This window comes from Hyla sarda, chromosome 9 (genome assembly GCF_029499605.1).
Source record: "Hyla sarda isolate aHylSar1 chromosome 9, aHylSar1.hap1, whole genome shotgun sequence".
In the NCBI taxonomy this organism is placed as follows: Eukaryota; Metazoa; Chordata; class Amphibia; order Anura; family Hylidae; genus Hyla; species Hyla sarda.
This window is the reverse complement of record NC_079197.1, coordinates 64,487,041-64,504,805: the sequence shown is the minus strand read 5'-3', so window position 1 is coordinate 64,504,805 and position 17,765 is coordinate 64,487,041. Positions and strand designations below refer to the sequence as shown.

The 17,765-nt window shown below is 44.0% G+C and overlaps 1 protein-coding gene across 19 annotated transcripts in view; it reads left to right on the top strand.

The window, feature by feature from the left end:
* Positions 1-17,765, top strand: part of DRP2 (dystrophin related protein 2) — a 1,527,660-nt gene that overhangs the window by 1,318,725 nt on the left and 191,170 nt on the right. For all 19 annotated transcript variants that reach the window (XR_008847731.1, XM_056539136.1, XM_056539139.1 and 16 more), the window contains one exon: positions 16,250-16,315. Coding sequence is in view for 18 of the 19 variants with exons in the window: in XM_056539136.1 (XP_056395111.1) it covers positions 16,250-16,315 (66 nt within the window). In the remaining variant the exon portion in view is untranslated. The remainder of the gene's footprint in view (positions 1-16,249; positions 16,316-17,765) is intronic.

Sequence of the window (17,765 nt, the reverse complement as noted above, 5' to 3'; positions counted from 1 at the left end):
GTATATGTGAACCAAACAAAAATGTATTTTGAATATCCATTTTCCTTATAAGCAGAGTGCTTCAAAGTTAGAAAAATGCCAAATTTTCATTTTTTTCATCAAATTTGGGGATTTTTCTAGAGATGAGCGAACTTTTCAAAAATTCGATACGGCCGATTCGACGAATTTTCCCGAAAAGTTTGTTTTGATCTGAATTTATTTGCGGCGAATCGATGTTAAAAAGGCTATTTCTAGCCTACATACAGCCTCTATAGGGGTATGGAACACTTTGCTGTGTCCTAAAACGCATATGGAGTGTGCTGGAGTAGTGAAATAATACTATTATTCAGAATAACATGCAGATTACCGGCATCGCTCTTAGAATAACTGCAGCACAATGACAGAGCCTGATGGTGGCATCAGTGTCAGGAGACCATATAGTGACTGAATGACATAGCGTGGACATGTTAGCAGCAAGAGGAGACCATTTAGTGGCTGAATGGCACAGCGTGGAGTTGGCTGATGCACTAGTGCCCTACATACCAGGGCTTCACAATCCCCCCAAAAAAAACAACACAATATATGACATTTTTGACAAAGATTTCTCATCGGTAGCACCCGCTATCCAAAAATTTGAAATTTCCAGAACCCATATATTGCCTGTAGGACACAGCCTGAAGTTGACTGATGCACCAGTACACACCAGGGCTTCACAATCCCCCCTCCAAAATCAACACAATGAGAAATTTTTGTCAAAGATTTCTCATTGGTAGCACCCGCCATCCAAAAATTTGAAATTTCCAGAACCAGGCCCCACCCCTGCGGCATCAGTAACCCATATATTGCCTGCATGACACAGCCTGGAGTTGGCTGATGCAAGAGTACACACCAGGGCTTCACAATCCCCCCCCCCCCAAAAAACCAACACAATATATGACATTTTTGTCAAAGATTTCTCATTGGTAGCACCCGCTATCCAAAAATTTTAAATTTCAAGACCCAGGCCCATCCTCTGCGGCATCAGGAACCCATATATTGCCTGAAGGACACAGCCTGGAGTTGACTGATGCACCAGTACACACCCGGGCTTCACAATCCCCTCCAAAAAACAACAACATTTTAGAAATTTTTTTAAAGAAATACCTTTGTGTAAGAACAAGCGCATATCCAACAGTTCACATGATTCTTCTCAAAAATAATAAACCACACAATGTTTGAAATTTTTTTACAAAAACTAATTCAATATGTGTGTAAGCGCATCTGTCTCCAAAAGATCAGATCACCAAAGGACTTTTTTCGCCCAAAATGATGAAGCAGAGTCAATATGTTTTTTTTTTTTTTTTTGTAATTTTCATTAAAAAATCACACGCAACAAGCGTTCCGTTGTGTAACGATTAGCATTCTGGAAAATTCTATTTTATTACTGATAAAATTATCAGTAATTAAAAAAAAACACTACCCAAGAGTGTTTAATTACCCCATACATTGCACCAGGAGCAGTCAAGAGTAGGCCTCAGCAGTACCCAAGAGGATTTAATAACCCCCTACCTTTGCACGATCAATTGCGAGATCGAGCAATACCAGGTGTGTTATGCCCTCTGATTTCCGGGGCCGCAGGCGCGCTCCACTGAACGGATTAGCGTGTCTCTATCTTTCATCGACCGGTGCTGGTAACCCGCTAACTCCCGGAAAGGTAAGCTGCCGCGAAGCAGGTGGTCTCCCCCGGGCATGTTTGGCTCCAGAATTTCCAAAGACTTTCTTCTCAAAAATAATGAACCACACAATTGTTGAATTATCAGTAAATAAAAAAAAACACTACCCAAGAGTGTTTAATTACCCCATACATTGCACCAGGAGCAGTCAAGAGTAGGCCTCAGCAGTACCCAAGAGGCTTTAATAACCCCCTACCTTTGAACGATCAATTGCGAGATCGAGCAAAAATAATGAACCACACAATTGTTGAATTTTTTTAAAAAAAATTGAAATTCCTAGACCCTGGCCCCACCTCAGCTGCATCAGTAACCCATAGATTGCCTGAAAGACACAGCCTGGAGTTAGCTGATGCTACACACCCGGTACACACCCGGGCTTCACAATCCACCCCAAAAAAACACAAACTTTTTTGAAATTGTCTGACAAAATATCTTTTTGTTAAAACAAGCGCATATACAGCAGTTCAGAAGACTTTATAATGCAGGACGGTGGACCACCCAAAGACATTCTTCTATAATATAATAAACCACACAATATGTTCAAATTTTTTTTAAATAATTGAAATTCCAAGACCAAGGCCCCACCTCTGCTGCATCAGTAACCCATATATTGTCTAACGGACACAGACTGGAGTTGACTGATGCACGAGTACACACTACACACCCGTCACCCGGGCTTCACAATCCACCCCAAAAAAACAAGCGCATATACAGCAGTTCAGAAGACTCTACAATGCAGGATGGTGGACCACCCAAAGACATTCTTCTGTGTAAGTGCATCTGTCTGTCTCCAAAAAATCAGATGGCAAAAGGATTCTATTCGCCAAAAATGATTAAGCAGACCATCTATTTATTTATTTTTTTCATTAAAAAATCACACACAACAAGCGGTCCGTTGTGTAACGGTTAGCATTCTGCAAAATTAAATTTTATTACTGATAAAATTACCAGTAAATTTAACAATAACACTACCCCTGAGTGTTTAATTACCCCATACAATGCACCAGGAGCAGTCAGGAGTAGGCCTCAGCAGTACCCAAGAGGCTTTAATAACCCCTTACCTTGCCCGATCAATTGCGAGATCGAGCAATAACAGGTGTGTTATGGCCTCAGATGTCCTGGGCCGCACTAGCGCTCCACTGAACGGATTAGCGTCTCTCTATCTTTCAAGGACAGGTGCGGTGTTGCACACTGAAACCAGTTCGTGATAGGGATCTGTGATAGCAATTATTTAATCTTAAAACGAGGAATTACCAGTAAGTGAGGGTCATGAGCTGGCGTTTATTAAGTCCCTGCCCTTTGTACACACCGCCCGTTGCTATAAGCGATTTGATTAGTTAGTGAGTTGGTTAGTGAGGTCCTCGGATCGGCCCAGGCGGGGTAGGAGAGGGCCCTGGCAGAGCGCTGAGAATTTAACGATCATTGTTGAAATTTGCATTAAGCATGTATTTAGCTACTGCTTAACATCCAAAAATTTAAGGCCAGAGGCACCAGGGAGGCAAATAGTTCCTGAAAGACACAGAATGAGTCTGGAGCATGCATTTGCAGTACCCAAGAGGTTTTCATAACCCCTTAAATTTAAAGATCAATGTTTACATTTGCATTAAGCATGTATTTAGCTGCTGCTAAACTTCAAAAAATTATAGGCCCAAGGCCTGAGGCACCAGGGAGGCAAGTAGTTTGTGAAAGACACAGAATGAGTCTGGAGCAGTCATTCACAGTACCCAAGAAGGTTTCATAACCCCTTACATTTAAAGATCAATGTTGACATTTGCATTAAGCATGTATTTAGCTACTGCTAAACTTCAAAAAAATTATAGGCCCAAGGCCAGAAGCTTCAGTGTTCCCCATATTAGGAGCATAGTTGTCCCCCAGATTAGGCAGCATGGATGTCCCCCAGATTAGGACCATAGTTGTCCCCCAGATTAGGCAGCATAGATGTCACCCAGATTAGGCAGCATAGATGTCCCCCAGAGTAGGCAGCATAGATGTCACCCAGATTAGGCAGCATAGATGTCCCCCAGATTAGGAGCATACTTGTCCCCCAGAATAGGCAGCATAGATGTCCCCCAGATTAGGCAGCATAGTTGTCCCCCAATCAGCACGGGCCGGTCAGTGCCAATCAAAGGGCCGTATGTGTCAAGCGGGCCGTACAATCCCCAGGTCTGCCCCAGAGGGTTTCATAACCAACCACAATAGAGAAAATTTTGTTGAAGGAGCATGGTCAATCTACTCAGACCCATCTGTCATTGGTGGCTGGAAATCCTGGCTGATCCATCCCTGATTCATCTTGACAAACGTCAGTCTCTCCACATTTTTAGTGGACAGACGAGTTCGCCTTGGGGTGACTATGGCCCCGGCCGCACTAAACACCAGCTCTGATGGCACACTACTGGCTGGGCAGGACAGCTTTTCCAGGGCAAACTAGTTGGGGCCATAAATCGAGTTTGGCTGCCCAGAATTCCAGTGGATCTTCAACGGTTGTTGGCAGGGTCATGTCGAGGTAAGCCATCACCTGCTGGTTCAGGTCCTGCTCCATGTCCACCTGCTGATCAGCGACTGTACTCATCAGCGACTGTAGACTCAGGCTGCTGCTGATTGAGCCGGTACTGCTCCTGCCACCCCTCCCCTCCCCAGCAGCCGTGGCAGTGGAAGGTGAGCGCAGAGGGCCCCCCGAGTCAGACCTGCGAGTGAATAGATCATGTGGCCGATAGGCATCAGCCAACCGACTACGTAGAAGCTCCCTTAAGTAGGTCAGTTTGTCCTCCCTCTCAGTGGGTGTAAAAAAGGCCCCCATTTTGGGCCGGTAGCGAGGGTCTAATAAGGTGGAGATCCAGAAGTCATTGCGCTGACGAATTTTGACAATTCGGGGGTCACTACACAAGCAACTCAGCATGCATCGGGCCATTTGCGACAGTGACTCACTGGGACTACCTGCCTCCATCTCCACTGTGTGTCTGGGTCCTCTGTCTCGCCTCCCTCGTAATAACCCTCCAGCTCCTCTGGCTGCTCCTGCTCCTCCTCTCCTGTCCAATGACCAGAAACACCGGCCATCTCATCCACCGTAAACTGTGCTCCGCTCTGCCCCTCATCATCCTCCTCCAGTTCATCCCCCACAGGACTCATGTAGCCTTCTGATGTAGGCGCAACATCTCCATTGCCGTGACCAGCCATGTTTTCAATCATTTTTTGGAGTAAATGTTGGAGTGGAATTACGTCGTTCATGGCGTAATTCGAGCGACGAACAAAAAATGTGGCTTCCTCAAAGGGCCTCAGCAAACGGCAGGTGTCACGTATGAGCTGCCACTCGTTCACATTGAAGTTACACAGGGGAGTACTCCTATCTGCTTGTATAATCAAAAAATCTGTGATGGCTTTTCTTTGTTCGTATAGTCTGTCCAACATATGGAGGGTGGAATTCCAACGTGTGGCAACGTCACAAATGAGACTATGTTGTGGGATACCGTTCTGACGCTGCAGCTCAAGCAAAGTGTGCTTGGCGGTGTACGAGTGGCTGAAGTGCATGCACAGTTTCCTTGCCATTGTCAGGACGTCTTGCAAATGGGGTGAAGACTTGATGAACTTCTTGACAACCAGATTCAACACGTGTGCCATGCAGGGCGAATGGTTCACACTTCCTTGTCGCAGCGCGGCCACAATGTTCTTCCCATTGTCGGTCACCATGGTTCCCATTTACAGATTTTGTGGAGTAAGCCATACTCGGATTTCTTCCCTAATGAACTTCAGCAGTTCCTCCGCTGTGTGACTCCGTTCGCCAAGGCAAACCATGTGAAGGATGGCTTGACACCGATGTGCCCTACACACGTGGTACGATGAAGGGCCTCCGAGATTTGGATGTGCAGTGGAGGCCGAGGACACGGGGGAGGAGGAGGCGCACACTGTAAAAGGACCAACTGCCCTGGAGCGAGAGCGTGGAGGAGGAAGCGGTGTGACCTGTCCAAGTTGCTGTTGTGGTTGTGCAGGAACAACATTTACCCAGTGGGCCGTAAAAGACATGTATTGTCCCTACCCATAGTTACAGCTCCACACGTCGGCGCTGCCGTGCACTTTAGAACGCACCGACAGGCTCAAGGACTGGCTCACCTTTTCGTGTACAAACTTATGCAGGGCTGGTACTGCCTTCTTCGCAAAGAAATGACGGCTTGGGACTCTCCACCTCGGCTCGGCACAAGCCATCAATTCCCTGAAAGCTGCAGAGTCCACCAGTTGGAAAGGGAGGGACTGCCACACCAGCAACTTGGACAGGAGCACATTCAACTTCTGCGCCGTTGGATGAGTGGGCGCATACTGTTGTCTCTTGGACATGGATTCGCCGATCGATTGTTGGCGGAATGACTGACTATGAGCGGAGGAAGCAGGAGCGTAAGAAGGATGGTTTGACACAATGCTCCCTTCGGCTGAGGTGGTGGAGCCTTGGCTGGATAACGGAGGGAGCGGATGGCCACTGGGTGATGCGGCAGGCTGGACCACTACCTCGGAGCAACGGTTATCCCAGGCCGCTTTATGGTGGCAAATCATGTGTTGACGTAAGGCGGTGGTGCCGAGATTGGGACCCTGGCCACGCTTCACTTTCTGCCCACAGATTTTGCATGCGACTACGCTAAGGTCCTCCGGATTCTTTATGAAGAACAACCACACCACAGAGTAGCTGATTTTACCACCCGTAGTTCGCACTATTTCACTGCTATTGGCGCCGTCTCCAGGAACACCTGTTCCACTACCTCCCTGAATGGTAGCTTGCCGCAAAGCAGGTGGTCTCCCGCGGGCACGTTTGGCTCCTGAATTTCCACTACTGCCACCACCACGCTGATTGCCAAATGTGCTACCGCCTTGCTGCCTCATAGACAAAGAGCAAATCTCTTCTCCTGATGATGATGAAGCCCCGGCTTTTGCACCCGGTTCCCAATTGCGATCGGCTTCATCATCATCAAAAGATGTGTGCACGTCACTGATGTCTCCCTCGTGTTCCACAACAGTGTCTGCCTCAGGACCCTGAGCAATTGAAACATCGCCTCCCACGTCACTCTCCGCATCACTACTTGGCCGCCTTGCGAAGCAAGGGACGCATGTCTCCTCACATTCTTGGCTGCCCATTAGATGCTGACTGTCCTCTATTACATCGTCCTCGCTAAATAGTGGAGCTGAACCCAAAGCATGAGATACTTCTTTGGGAGAGGGAACAGCATAGGACAAAGGCAATGGGATTACAGGGACTGCTCCCGGGCCATGCCAACTGAGGGTTGTGTCTGAGGAACCCACCGACTCTTGACTGGGGTTGTCAGATGTCGCTTGTGATGATGGGGATGAGTGTGCAAACCAATTGACGAGGAGAGATGGGTCGACGACATGACCGCTGGGTGTTAACGGGAGCTCAGGCCTACTGCTGCGACTCCTGCTGCCACTTGCCCCAAGTCTGCTGCCAACTCTGCCTGACGTATGTAGGCCTCTGCCCCTTCTCTGTGCACGTCCTGGCACTTCCCTGCCTGACATACTTAGTGCGTTTATGAGGGTATAGAACAGCAGCAGGCGATAACTTACGGCTGTCCTTTCAAAGTATATAATCCCTAGACAGAATAACAGTTACTAAATAGTACACTCCTTTGTTGTATGTATGCCCTTTGCACTGATGGGTGCACTGTTAAGCGTATTTATACGCAGAAAAAAAGTCTTTTTTTGTTGTACACACCAGCCAGTGAATACTAATGTTTGGAATAACACTGAATTTAGCACCGAGACAGAAATACAGGTACTAAATAGTACACTACTTGGTTGTATGTATGCCCTTTGCAATGATGAGCGCACTGTTAAGCGTATTTGTACGCAGGAAAACCTTTTTTTTTTCTTTAATACACCGGCAGGTGTATAACGTGTGGTATAACACTTAATTTAGCACAGAGACAGAAAAAAGGTGGTATATGGTACACCACCTGCCCGGCCAGTAGTGTGCCATCAGAGCGGGTGTTTAGTGCGGCCGGGGCCATAGTCACCCCAAGGCGAACTCGTCTGTCCACTAAAAATGTGGAGAGACTGACGTTTGTCAAGATGAATCAGGGATGGATCAGCCAGGATTTCCAGCCACCAATGACAGATGGGTCTGAGTAGATTGACCATGCTCCTACAACAAAATTTTCTCTATTGTAATTGGTTATGAAACCCTCTGGGGCAGACCTGGGGATTGTACGGCCTGCTTGACACATACAGCCCTTTGATTGGCTCTGACCGGCCCGCGCTGATTGGGGGACAACTATGCTGCCTAACCTAGGGAACATCTATGCTGCCTAATCTGGGGGACAAGTATGCTCCTAATCTGGGGAACATCTATGCTGCCTAATCTGGGTGACATCTATGCTGCCTACTCTGGGGGACAACTATGCTCCTAATCTGGGTGACATCTATGCTGCCTAATCTGGGGGACAAGTATGCTCCTAATCTGGGGGACATCTATGCTGCCTACTCTGGGTGACATCTATGCTGCCTAATCTGGGGGACAACTGAAAAAGCATATTTTTTATGCAAGAAAACCTTTTTTTTCTTTAATACACCGACAGGTGTATAACGTGTGGTCTAAAACAGAAATATAGGTACTAAATAGTACGCTATTTGCTTGTATGTAGGCCCTTTGCAATGATAAGGCCACTGTTAAGCGTATTTTTACGCAGGAAAAAAATTATTTTCTTTAATACACTGGCAGGTGTATAACGTGTGGTATAACACTGAATTTAGCACAGAGACAGAGTAACAGGTGAAAAATGGTAAAAAGGCACTAAAGTCCACACTAATATGATTAATTTCTGAACAGCAGCAGGACCACATAGTGCAGCACCACCAAAAAAAATCTGGGGATTAAACCCTAATTTGCACTCTGTCACACAATTCTGAGCAGCAGAAGGTTTGTGGAGAAAAAAAAACTCAATAGAGCTGAAAAATGAGGAGATAAGATGCTTCAGAAAGTTCAGGCAACTTGGAGATCTGTATGAGGCAGCTGACAGCTATCTGCCCCTCTCTGCTGCAATGCTCAATAACGTGAATAGGAGGTTTAGCTATCAATGATCCTTCTCAGAGTAACAGCACAGCACTCTGCACTCCTGCCTTTCCCTAATGCTGATGTGACTAGCAGTTGCAGTGTAACGCTGTGGTATGAGCTATTCACACACACACAATCCCGTCCTCTCCATCTGAGTGCATGGATGAAATGAAGTGAGGCAAGATGGCCTTATATATGGGCTGTGACATCACAGGGGTCAGTGAACACTGATAGGCTGCATCTCACATGTGGTTCTGGGTCAGCCCGCCTACCTTCATTCCCGCCGCGGTTTCCCCCCCTCCCATAATCCCCCTGCCCCATGTACTCACATGTGGATCCCCCATCTTAGCTCTATAATAGCCTGGAACGCTGTAAAATGGAGCGATTCGTGCGATAGAATCGCGGCGATATTCGTATTCGCTGCAAATTGAATTTTTGATGAAATTCGTAACGAATTCGGGTTCGTCAAGTTCGATTCGCTCATCTCTAGATTTTTCACCAAGAAAGGATGCAAGTTACCACAAAAATTTACCACTATGTTAAAGTAGAATATGTCACGAAAAAACTATCTCGGAATCAGAATGATAAGTAAAAGCATGCCAGAGTTATTAATGTTTAAAGTGACAGTGGTCAGAATTGCAAAAAACTGCTCTGGTCCTTAAGGTGTAAAATGGCCTGGTCCTTAAGGGGTTAAAACAGGGTTAGATACATTTCTGGAACAAAATAACATTAATGCTCATGAAGAAATATAAAAGCCCATCCCTTCCCCAATATCGCGCCACACCCCTACCCTTCAATACCCTGGTTGAACTTGATGGACGTATGTCTTTTTTCAACCGTACTAACTACGTAACTAACTATGTAACTATGTAACATTCAAACTGGAAGGATTTAACATATTTAAATTGAATATCCATTTTAATTCAAATCTCTTGAGGTTACCCTGTCTGTCACCTCCACGTCTTATTGGGGGAATATGATCTACCACCATAAATCTTAGTTATTTTTCATTGTGGCCCATGTCCGTGAAATGTTTAGATACTGGGAGATCAGTTTTCTTTTTAAGAATTGTGTATCCGTGCTGGTTCAGTTTGGTTTCTAAGTCCCATGTGGTCTCTGCAACATAGAGGAGACCACATGGGCACCACAGCACATATACAACATAAGATGAACCGCACGTCAAAAAATGTGTGATAGGACACACTTCTCAAGTAGAAGGATGTACAAACGCACTCTCTTTACACATAAGTCCACAATAAATGCATGATCTGCACGGGTAGCAACCTTTCAGATAGCATTGTGTACTGTCAGTTGACAATGAGATGTCCGCCTTGACTAATCTGTCTTTGAGGCTTGTGGGGCATCTAAAGGACATCAAAGGAGGGGAAATCAACTCATGGATGTGATTGTATTTACCTAATACATGCCAAAACTTACGTACCACTCTTCCCATCTCCGGAGAAAGATTGTTATATGTAGTCACAAAAGCTATACTTTACTCTTTTTGTTGTTTCTTACGTTCTACTGTCAGGTCTCTCTGTCTTGTGTGTTTACCCTCAATCTTTGTCTCTCAATCTTGTCTTGTGAGTAACCCATGTCTCTAAAATTAGCCACCCTTTTGTTTAAGGCTCTGTCCAATTTGTCTGTTGAATCTGTGATCCTCCTTGCCCTGCTGATTGCAGAGTTCCTGGAGCTTGTTGCCATAACTACACAGACGTTCCTACTCCTGTGTATCTCTCTAGACTTGTGCACTAGAAAAAGTTTTGTTTTGTTTCTTTTTGTTTTTTCGTTTCGGCAAAAATTTTCGGTTCGGCAATTGATTTTTCGGATGCATTCGGTATTCGGGTGTTCGGCTTCATTTTTTTTGGATACATTCGGTATTCAGGTGTTCGGGTTGATTTTTTTTCGGATACATTCGGTATTCGGGTACATTCGGTAAATCTTTTTATTCTTTTTTGGACTTTAGCGATCCTAAAAATGTATGGAGATGCCTTTTTTATTAAAATTTCGTAGGGTACCATAAAAAAATCATAATAAAAAAGATACAGTAGTGATGGAAAAAAATTGGATCTAACGAAATGTATCTTTTTTTTATTATGAAATGTTTATTCATTTTTAAACAGGGATCAATTTATGTGAGCGGGTAAAGCACTAAAAATGTAGCCGACAATAAAATAAAAATAAAAATGTATTGTAATGTATTTTTTACATTTTTTAGGTAGTACTACTACTCCCAGCATGGAACACACTCTTCCATGATGGGAGTAGTAGTTACCTGTACTAATTGACAGATCGCCGGGGTCCCTTGCGATCCTCTTGTATAATGTATAGATGCGGCGGCCGCTCTTCTATGGTCCTCTGCACTCACGTATATATACACATATTCATTTTCCCCGCAGAGCTGTGATTGGCCAGATGGTTCCAGCCAATCACAGCTCTCTGTGAGAAATAGGAATATGTGTATATTTACGGCCGTGCAGGGGACCATAGGAGAGCGGCCGCCGCATCTATACATTATACAGGAGCATCACAGCGGGTGTCAGGAGTGATACCCGCAGTGATCTTTCCTTTACTACAAGTACTACTACTCCCAACATGGAGTACACTCTGCTCCATGCTGGGAGCTGTAGTACCTGCATTAATAGACAGATCGCAGCGGGTGTCAGAAGTTACACTCACTGCGATATGTCTATTAATGCAGGTACCACAGCTCCCAGCATGGAGCAGAGTGTGCTCCATGTTGGGAGTATTAGTACCAGCAGTAAGGGACAGATTCCAGCGGATGTCACTCCTCCTGAAACCTTCTGCGATGTCCTTATGTGAATGTCGGGATCAGCTGTTCTCAGGGCTACAGAGCTGGGAGAACAGCTGACGCTGAGCCGTAGGTATACATCGTATATCTACTGCCCAGATACAGTATACACATTGCTGGCTCACTTAACCCCTTGCTGAGCTGTGCGCTATGCACAAGCCCAGCAAGGAAAGAGTTAACTTACACTGCTGGACAGTGTAGGTTAACCCTTTGGGCGGTATACACTATATACAGCTATCTATAGATAGCTGTATATAGTGTATACAGAAGACGAAGTCCGCTTACTTCCCTTGAGTACCGGTCAGGTCTGTGTAGCTCCACCCCTAGTGATGACATTGTTAGGGGGCGGGCTACAGAAGGGAACAAGGCTAGTTAATCTGAAGCTCTGTTCACATTGTTCTTCTTGTATAATGTGAACAGACCCTTCTGGCAGTGTCTACCCAGACAGGGAGACTCCAGCTGTTGCTAAACTACAACTCCCAGCATGCCCAGACAGCCAAAGGCTGTCTGGGCATGCTGGGAGTTGCAGTTTTGCACCAATTGGTGGCTCCCTGTTTGGGTAGACATTGCATCATGGGTGCTCTCCCCAGCGGACAGTGCCAAAAATGTCACAACCATTTTTTTGTGTTTTTTTTCTTCTCGTTTCAGTCCGTATATGCAGTGGATTACTGCGGATTCAATGGATTACAGCGGATTATCTTTTTTTTTTCTTTTAATAAAATGGTTAACGAGGGCTGTGGGGGAGTGTTTTTTTAAACAAAATAATTTTTCCAATGTGTTGTGTTTTTTTTTTTATTGAATTTTCAGGGTTAGTAGTGGAAGCTAGTCTTACTGAATCCATTACTTAATTCCATTAAACCAGGGCTTAGCGCTAGCCCCAAAAACAGCTAGCGCTAACCCCCAATTATTACCCCGTTACCCCCTGCCACAGGGGTGCCGGGAAGAGCCGGTACTAACAGGCCCGGAGCATAAAAAATGGCGCTCCTGGGCCTAGGCGGTAACAGGCTGGCGTTATTTAGGTTGGGAAGGGCCAGTAACAATGGTCCTCGCCCACTCTGATAATGTCAGGCTGTTGCTGTTTGGTTGGTATTGTGCTGAGAATGAAAATACGGGGAAAAAACACTCCGCCACAGCCCTCGGTAACCATTTTATAAAAAGAAAAAAAAAATAATCCGCCGTAATCCTTCAAATCTGCAGTAGTCCTCTGCATACACGGATCTGAAATGAGAAGAGAAAAAAAACACAAAAAAATGGTTATGACATTTTTGGCGCTGTCTGCTGGGGAGAGCACCCATGATACAATGTCTACCCAAACAGGGAGCCACCAATTCGTGCAAAACTACAACTCCCAGCATGCCTTTGGCTGTCTGGGCATGCTGGGAGTTGTAGTTTAGCAACAGCTGGAGTCTCCCTCTCTGGGTAGACACTGTCAGAAGGGTCTGTTCACATTATACAAAATGGACAATGTGAACAGAGCTTCAGATTAACTAGCCTTGTTCCCTTCTGTAGCTCCACCCCTAATGATGTCATCACTAGTGGGCGGAGCTACACAGACCTGCCCGGTACTCGAGGGAAGTAAGCGGACTTCCTCTTCTGTATACAGCTATCTATAGATAGCTGTATATAGTGTATACCGCCCAAAGGGTTAACCTACACTGTCCAGCAGTGTAAGTTAACTCTTTCCTTGCTGGGCTTGTGCAAGGGGTTAAGTGAGCCAGCAATGTGTATACTGTATACACATTGCAGGCTCACTGTAAGTTCTTGCTGGGCAGTAGATATACGATGTATACCTACGGCTCAGCGTCAGCTGTTTTCCTGGCTCCGTAGCCCTGAGAACAGCTGATCCCGACATTCACAAAAGGACGATCGCAGCGGTGTCAGGAGGAGTGACATCCGCTGGGATCTGTCCCTTACTGCAGGTACTACAGCTCCCAGCATGGAGCAGAGTGTACTCCATGTTGGGAGTAGTAGTACTTGTAGTAAAGGAAAGATCACTCCTGACACCCGCTGTGATGCTTCTGTATAATTTATGGATGCGGCGGCCGCTCTCCTATGGTCCCCTGCACGGCCGTATATATACACATATTCCTATCTCACACAGAGAGCTGTGATTGGCTGGAACCATCTGGCCAATCACAGCTCTGCGGGAAATATGAATATGTGTATATATACGTGAGTGCAGGGGACCATCTATACAAGAGGATCGCAAGGGACCCCGGTGATCTGTCAATTAGTACAGTTAACTACTACTCCCATCATGGAAGAGTGTGTTCCATGCTGGGAGTAGTAGTACTACCTAAAAATTGTTAAAAAAAAAAAAAAAACAATTGAAAAACACGCACACACCACATTTTTTATTATTGTCGGCTACATTTTTAGTGCTTTACCCGCTCACATAAATTGATCCCTTTATAAACATTTTATAATAAAAAAGATACATTTCGTTAGATACAATTTTTTCCATCACTACTGTATCTTTTTTATTATGATTTTTTTATGGTACCCTACGAAATTTTAATAAAAAAGGCATCTCCATAATTTTTTAGGATCGCTAAAGTCCAAAAAAGAATAAAGATTTACCGAATGTACCCGAATACCGAATGTATCCGTAAAATATCAAACTATCCTTTTTATTATCTTCGTTATTAGAATGAATTCTTTACGGGCGTTTATGGATCATGAATGCATTCGTTATTTACCGAATGCATTCGGGAAATAATGAATGCATTCGTTATTTTGCTATTCGTATTATCGTGGCTATTCGGGAATGTTCAAATTATGTTTTCGTGCACTCGGATCGGTCCGAATGCCCGAAAACGGTAAAATTCGGGAAATTAGACAATTGTGCGGAACCGAATTGCACATGTCTATTAATAATCTCACACAGGAAGACACACTTTCGATGCACATGCGCTGTGGAATATACCCATGCCAAGTTTTTCCATGCTGTAAGATATTGATTTTAAATGATTTTAATAACATGCACACATGTCCTGAGTTATAATCTGGACCCTATTAATGGTTATGTATATTTTTTTTTGTAGGGGGGGGGTTATTCCTATAGATGTGATTTATTATATTGCACACATATTGCCTATGTATGTTGAATTGAATATTTACACTTGTACATGTGATGATTGTGTGATAAATTTGTTTTGTACTCTTTATTTGTTAATTAGATATCAGATTGGTATCCCTATATAATATGTGAAATGCACCATTTGTACAGAGCTGGAGAAAGACCTGGAGAACTCGTTGAAACGTTGCTATGTGACATTCACTTTTTTTTAATGAAATACATTTTCACTTTATTTCATGGACTTGAGTGCTGTGGATATATTCCTTATTTTGTACATTTATGGACTCCTGATCCAGGCCTGACTTCTGCTTGCACCGATATCTACTTTTTTGGAATTACCTTGAGAGAGTGCTGTTTTCCTTTGGATACTAGATAGATAGATATGAAATAAACAGACAGATAGATAGATAGAACTCAGAAAAGCAGCACATCCACAGGAGACTTAGCAGCAAGTATCGATAAGGTGCACGCAGTCATAGGGGCCTTGGCAAAGGACTCCAACTTCAATAGAAAGGATAAAACTGCAGCACACAAAAATCTTGGTGCAAAAAAGTGTAATTTATTCCATCTTCAGCAAACAAAATTCAGGTGCAATGTTTCGGTAGTCCCACACCACCATGCCTGAAGATGGTGGTGTGAGACTACCGAAACATTGCACCAGAATTTTGTTTGCTGAAGTTGGAATAAATTATACTTTTTTGCACCAAGATTTTTGTGTGCTGCAGTTTTATCCTTTCTAGATAGATAGATAGATATGAGATAAATAGATAGATAGACAAACAGATCAGTGTTCCCCAACCAGGGTGCCTCCAGCTGTTGTAAAACTACAACTCTTTTACAACAGTTGGAGGCTCGCTGCTGGGAAACGCTGAGTTCCCATTTACCTCCCAATGTCTCCCAAACCTGACCCCCCCCCATAAAAAGGTAACTAATAAAAAGGGCAGCATCAGGGTGGGCAAGGTAAGTCTTTCTCTTTCTGGCAGCACGGGTGGGTATCCGGGTTTTTGGTGGAGCAGGAGACAGCACGGTCTGCTCCACCAATAGGTCAGCACAGAGGGGAATGAGAGAGGGGAGGAGCTTCCCTCTCTTCCCTCTTCCCAGTCTGCACAGCCTCTGCACTGTTACAGGGCTTGCAGACTGAGTGATGCTGACAGCGACGGGCCAAAAAAAATATCTGACTGCAGGCCCACCATTTGTGACCTGATGGTGGTCCTGAGTGACTGCACCAATCTGTGAAGTCCAGGGGACGAGCCAACTGGCATGCTGTAGAGGAGACCAGCTCATCCAGCCTTTGCCTAAATTGGCAGATAGGTAGACCAGCCTATCTGGCTAGGGCAGTGCAGAATATAAATATTACCCTACTAATAAGTCACAGAGGAAAACATTCAAGGCCAGTCACCACATATACCAAGACCACTCCTAAAGGCAGTGACCTGGTAGTCCCCTGCAGCAAAATCCAGAAAACTAGAAACTACCTAGACAACAGCCTCAGATGTGGCCCAAAATCCATAGTAGGTCCATACCAGCTGAACTTTTCAGCAACTTTATTTTTCAGCAGTGATATATGAATACATTTGGCTTTTATCTGTTCATGCAATTTTTCATGTCTGTGTTATTTGTAGACTCGCTGAGATGGAAAATCAGAACTGTTCCCTTTTCACTGATAGCCTTTCTCCTGATGACAGCCTGTAAGTATTACTGTCACAACTGTAACAATTAATTACATAATAATTATAAAGAATTAAAGAAACAGCATAGCTCATCTTAGAATCTGATAGACTACATATATAAACAGTCTATTGTGTAACCATCAACTAATCAATAAACATTCCAAAAATACTACAAATACTACCACTGGTTGAGAACACATCATAAAATGCTATCTTAAATTAAACCTTTATTTTCTCGATATGTGCATTCACTATTCAGATGCAAAATTAGCTAACCCTACTTACTGACCAACAAATGACCAACAAAATCACAGGTCAATAGATAATTATATGATACTCATCTATGAGGCTTTCTATGAATCTGTACACTGAATGTTTAGAAACAAGTGGTACAACACTCTGCTGAGTGCTTCTGCCCTTTTGTTTTAGTGATTTATGTGGTTTTCAGCATCACATCTGTATGAAAAAAGTGGGCCATTTTTAGCTTGTTCAGCTAAATCAGGGTCTGATTCTATTATTCCCCAATATTTTCTAATGGAGTTCTGTATCCTAGAGTCCATAGCTGAATGTTTGAAAGAGAATACAAATCTCTTATGTGTAGATCTCTCTTTTTCTTCCGTAAAGGTCATTTCTTGAAATATTATTTGCTCTTTCAAATGCTGTCAGTATGGACTTCTTAGGATATCCTCTCTCTTCTAATCTAGTCATCAGATCAATAGCTTGTTCAGGGAACCTTTCATCAGTATTATTTATTCTCCTCAACCTGATGAATTGGTCACAAGGTATGGCATTCTTGACGTGCGGGGGTGATAACTTTTATAATGTAGTATTGTATTTGTGGCAAAAGGTTTTCTAAAAGTAGATGTAACTAATTGTTAATTTTTTATCTCCACCCGCACGTCAAGAAAATCCAAGGTTGATCCCCCAAAAATTTAGGTGAATGCCATATTGAATTAGTTGTTATTTAGATCATTTACCAATAACTCAAATTGATATTGGTCTCCACTCCAGGCGACAGAAATGTAGTCCATATATCTAAGAATGTTATGGGTAAATTTAAGATAAGGATTTTTTTCCGAAAAAATTTAGAATTTCTCAAATGCTGCAAAAAATAAATTTGCGAAGGTAAATGCAATGGACGTACCCATTGCAGTACCAGATACCTGCTGGTACCACCTATTGTTGAATCTAAAAGCATTATGTTGTAAAATGAAATGCAAAGATTCTCCAATAAATTCAACCATATATTTATCCTTGCCCATGTCGACGAGGAGTCCCTCCACCACCCGGTCCCCCAGATCCTGGGGGATCCGGGTGTAGAGGGACTCCACGTCGACAGAGGCAAGGCTACAATTTTCCCACCAAGATATTTTTTCAACTGTGGACAGAAATGCACTGGCATCCTTCAAATATGTGTGCAAATCTCGTAAGAGGGGGCATAACAGCCAATCGAGGTATTTAGAAAGTC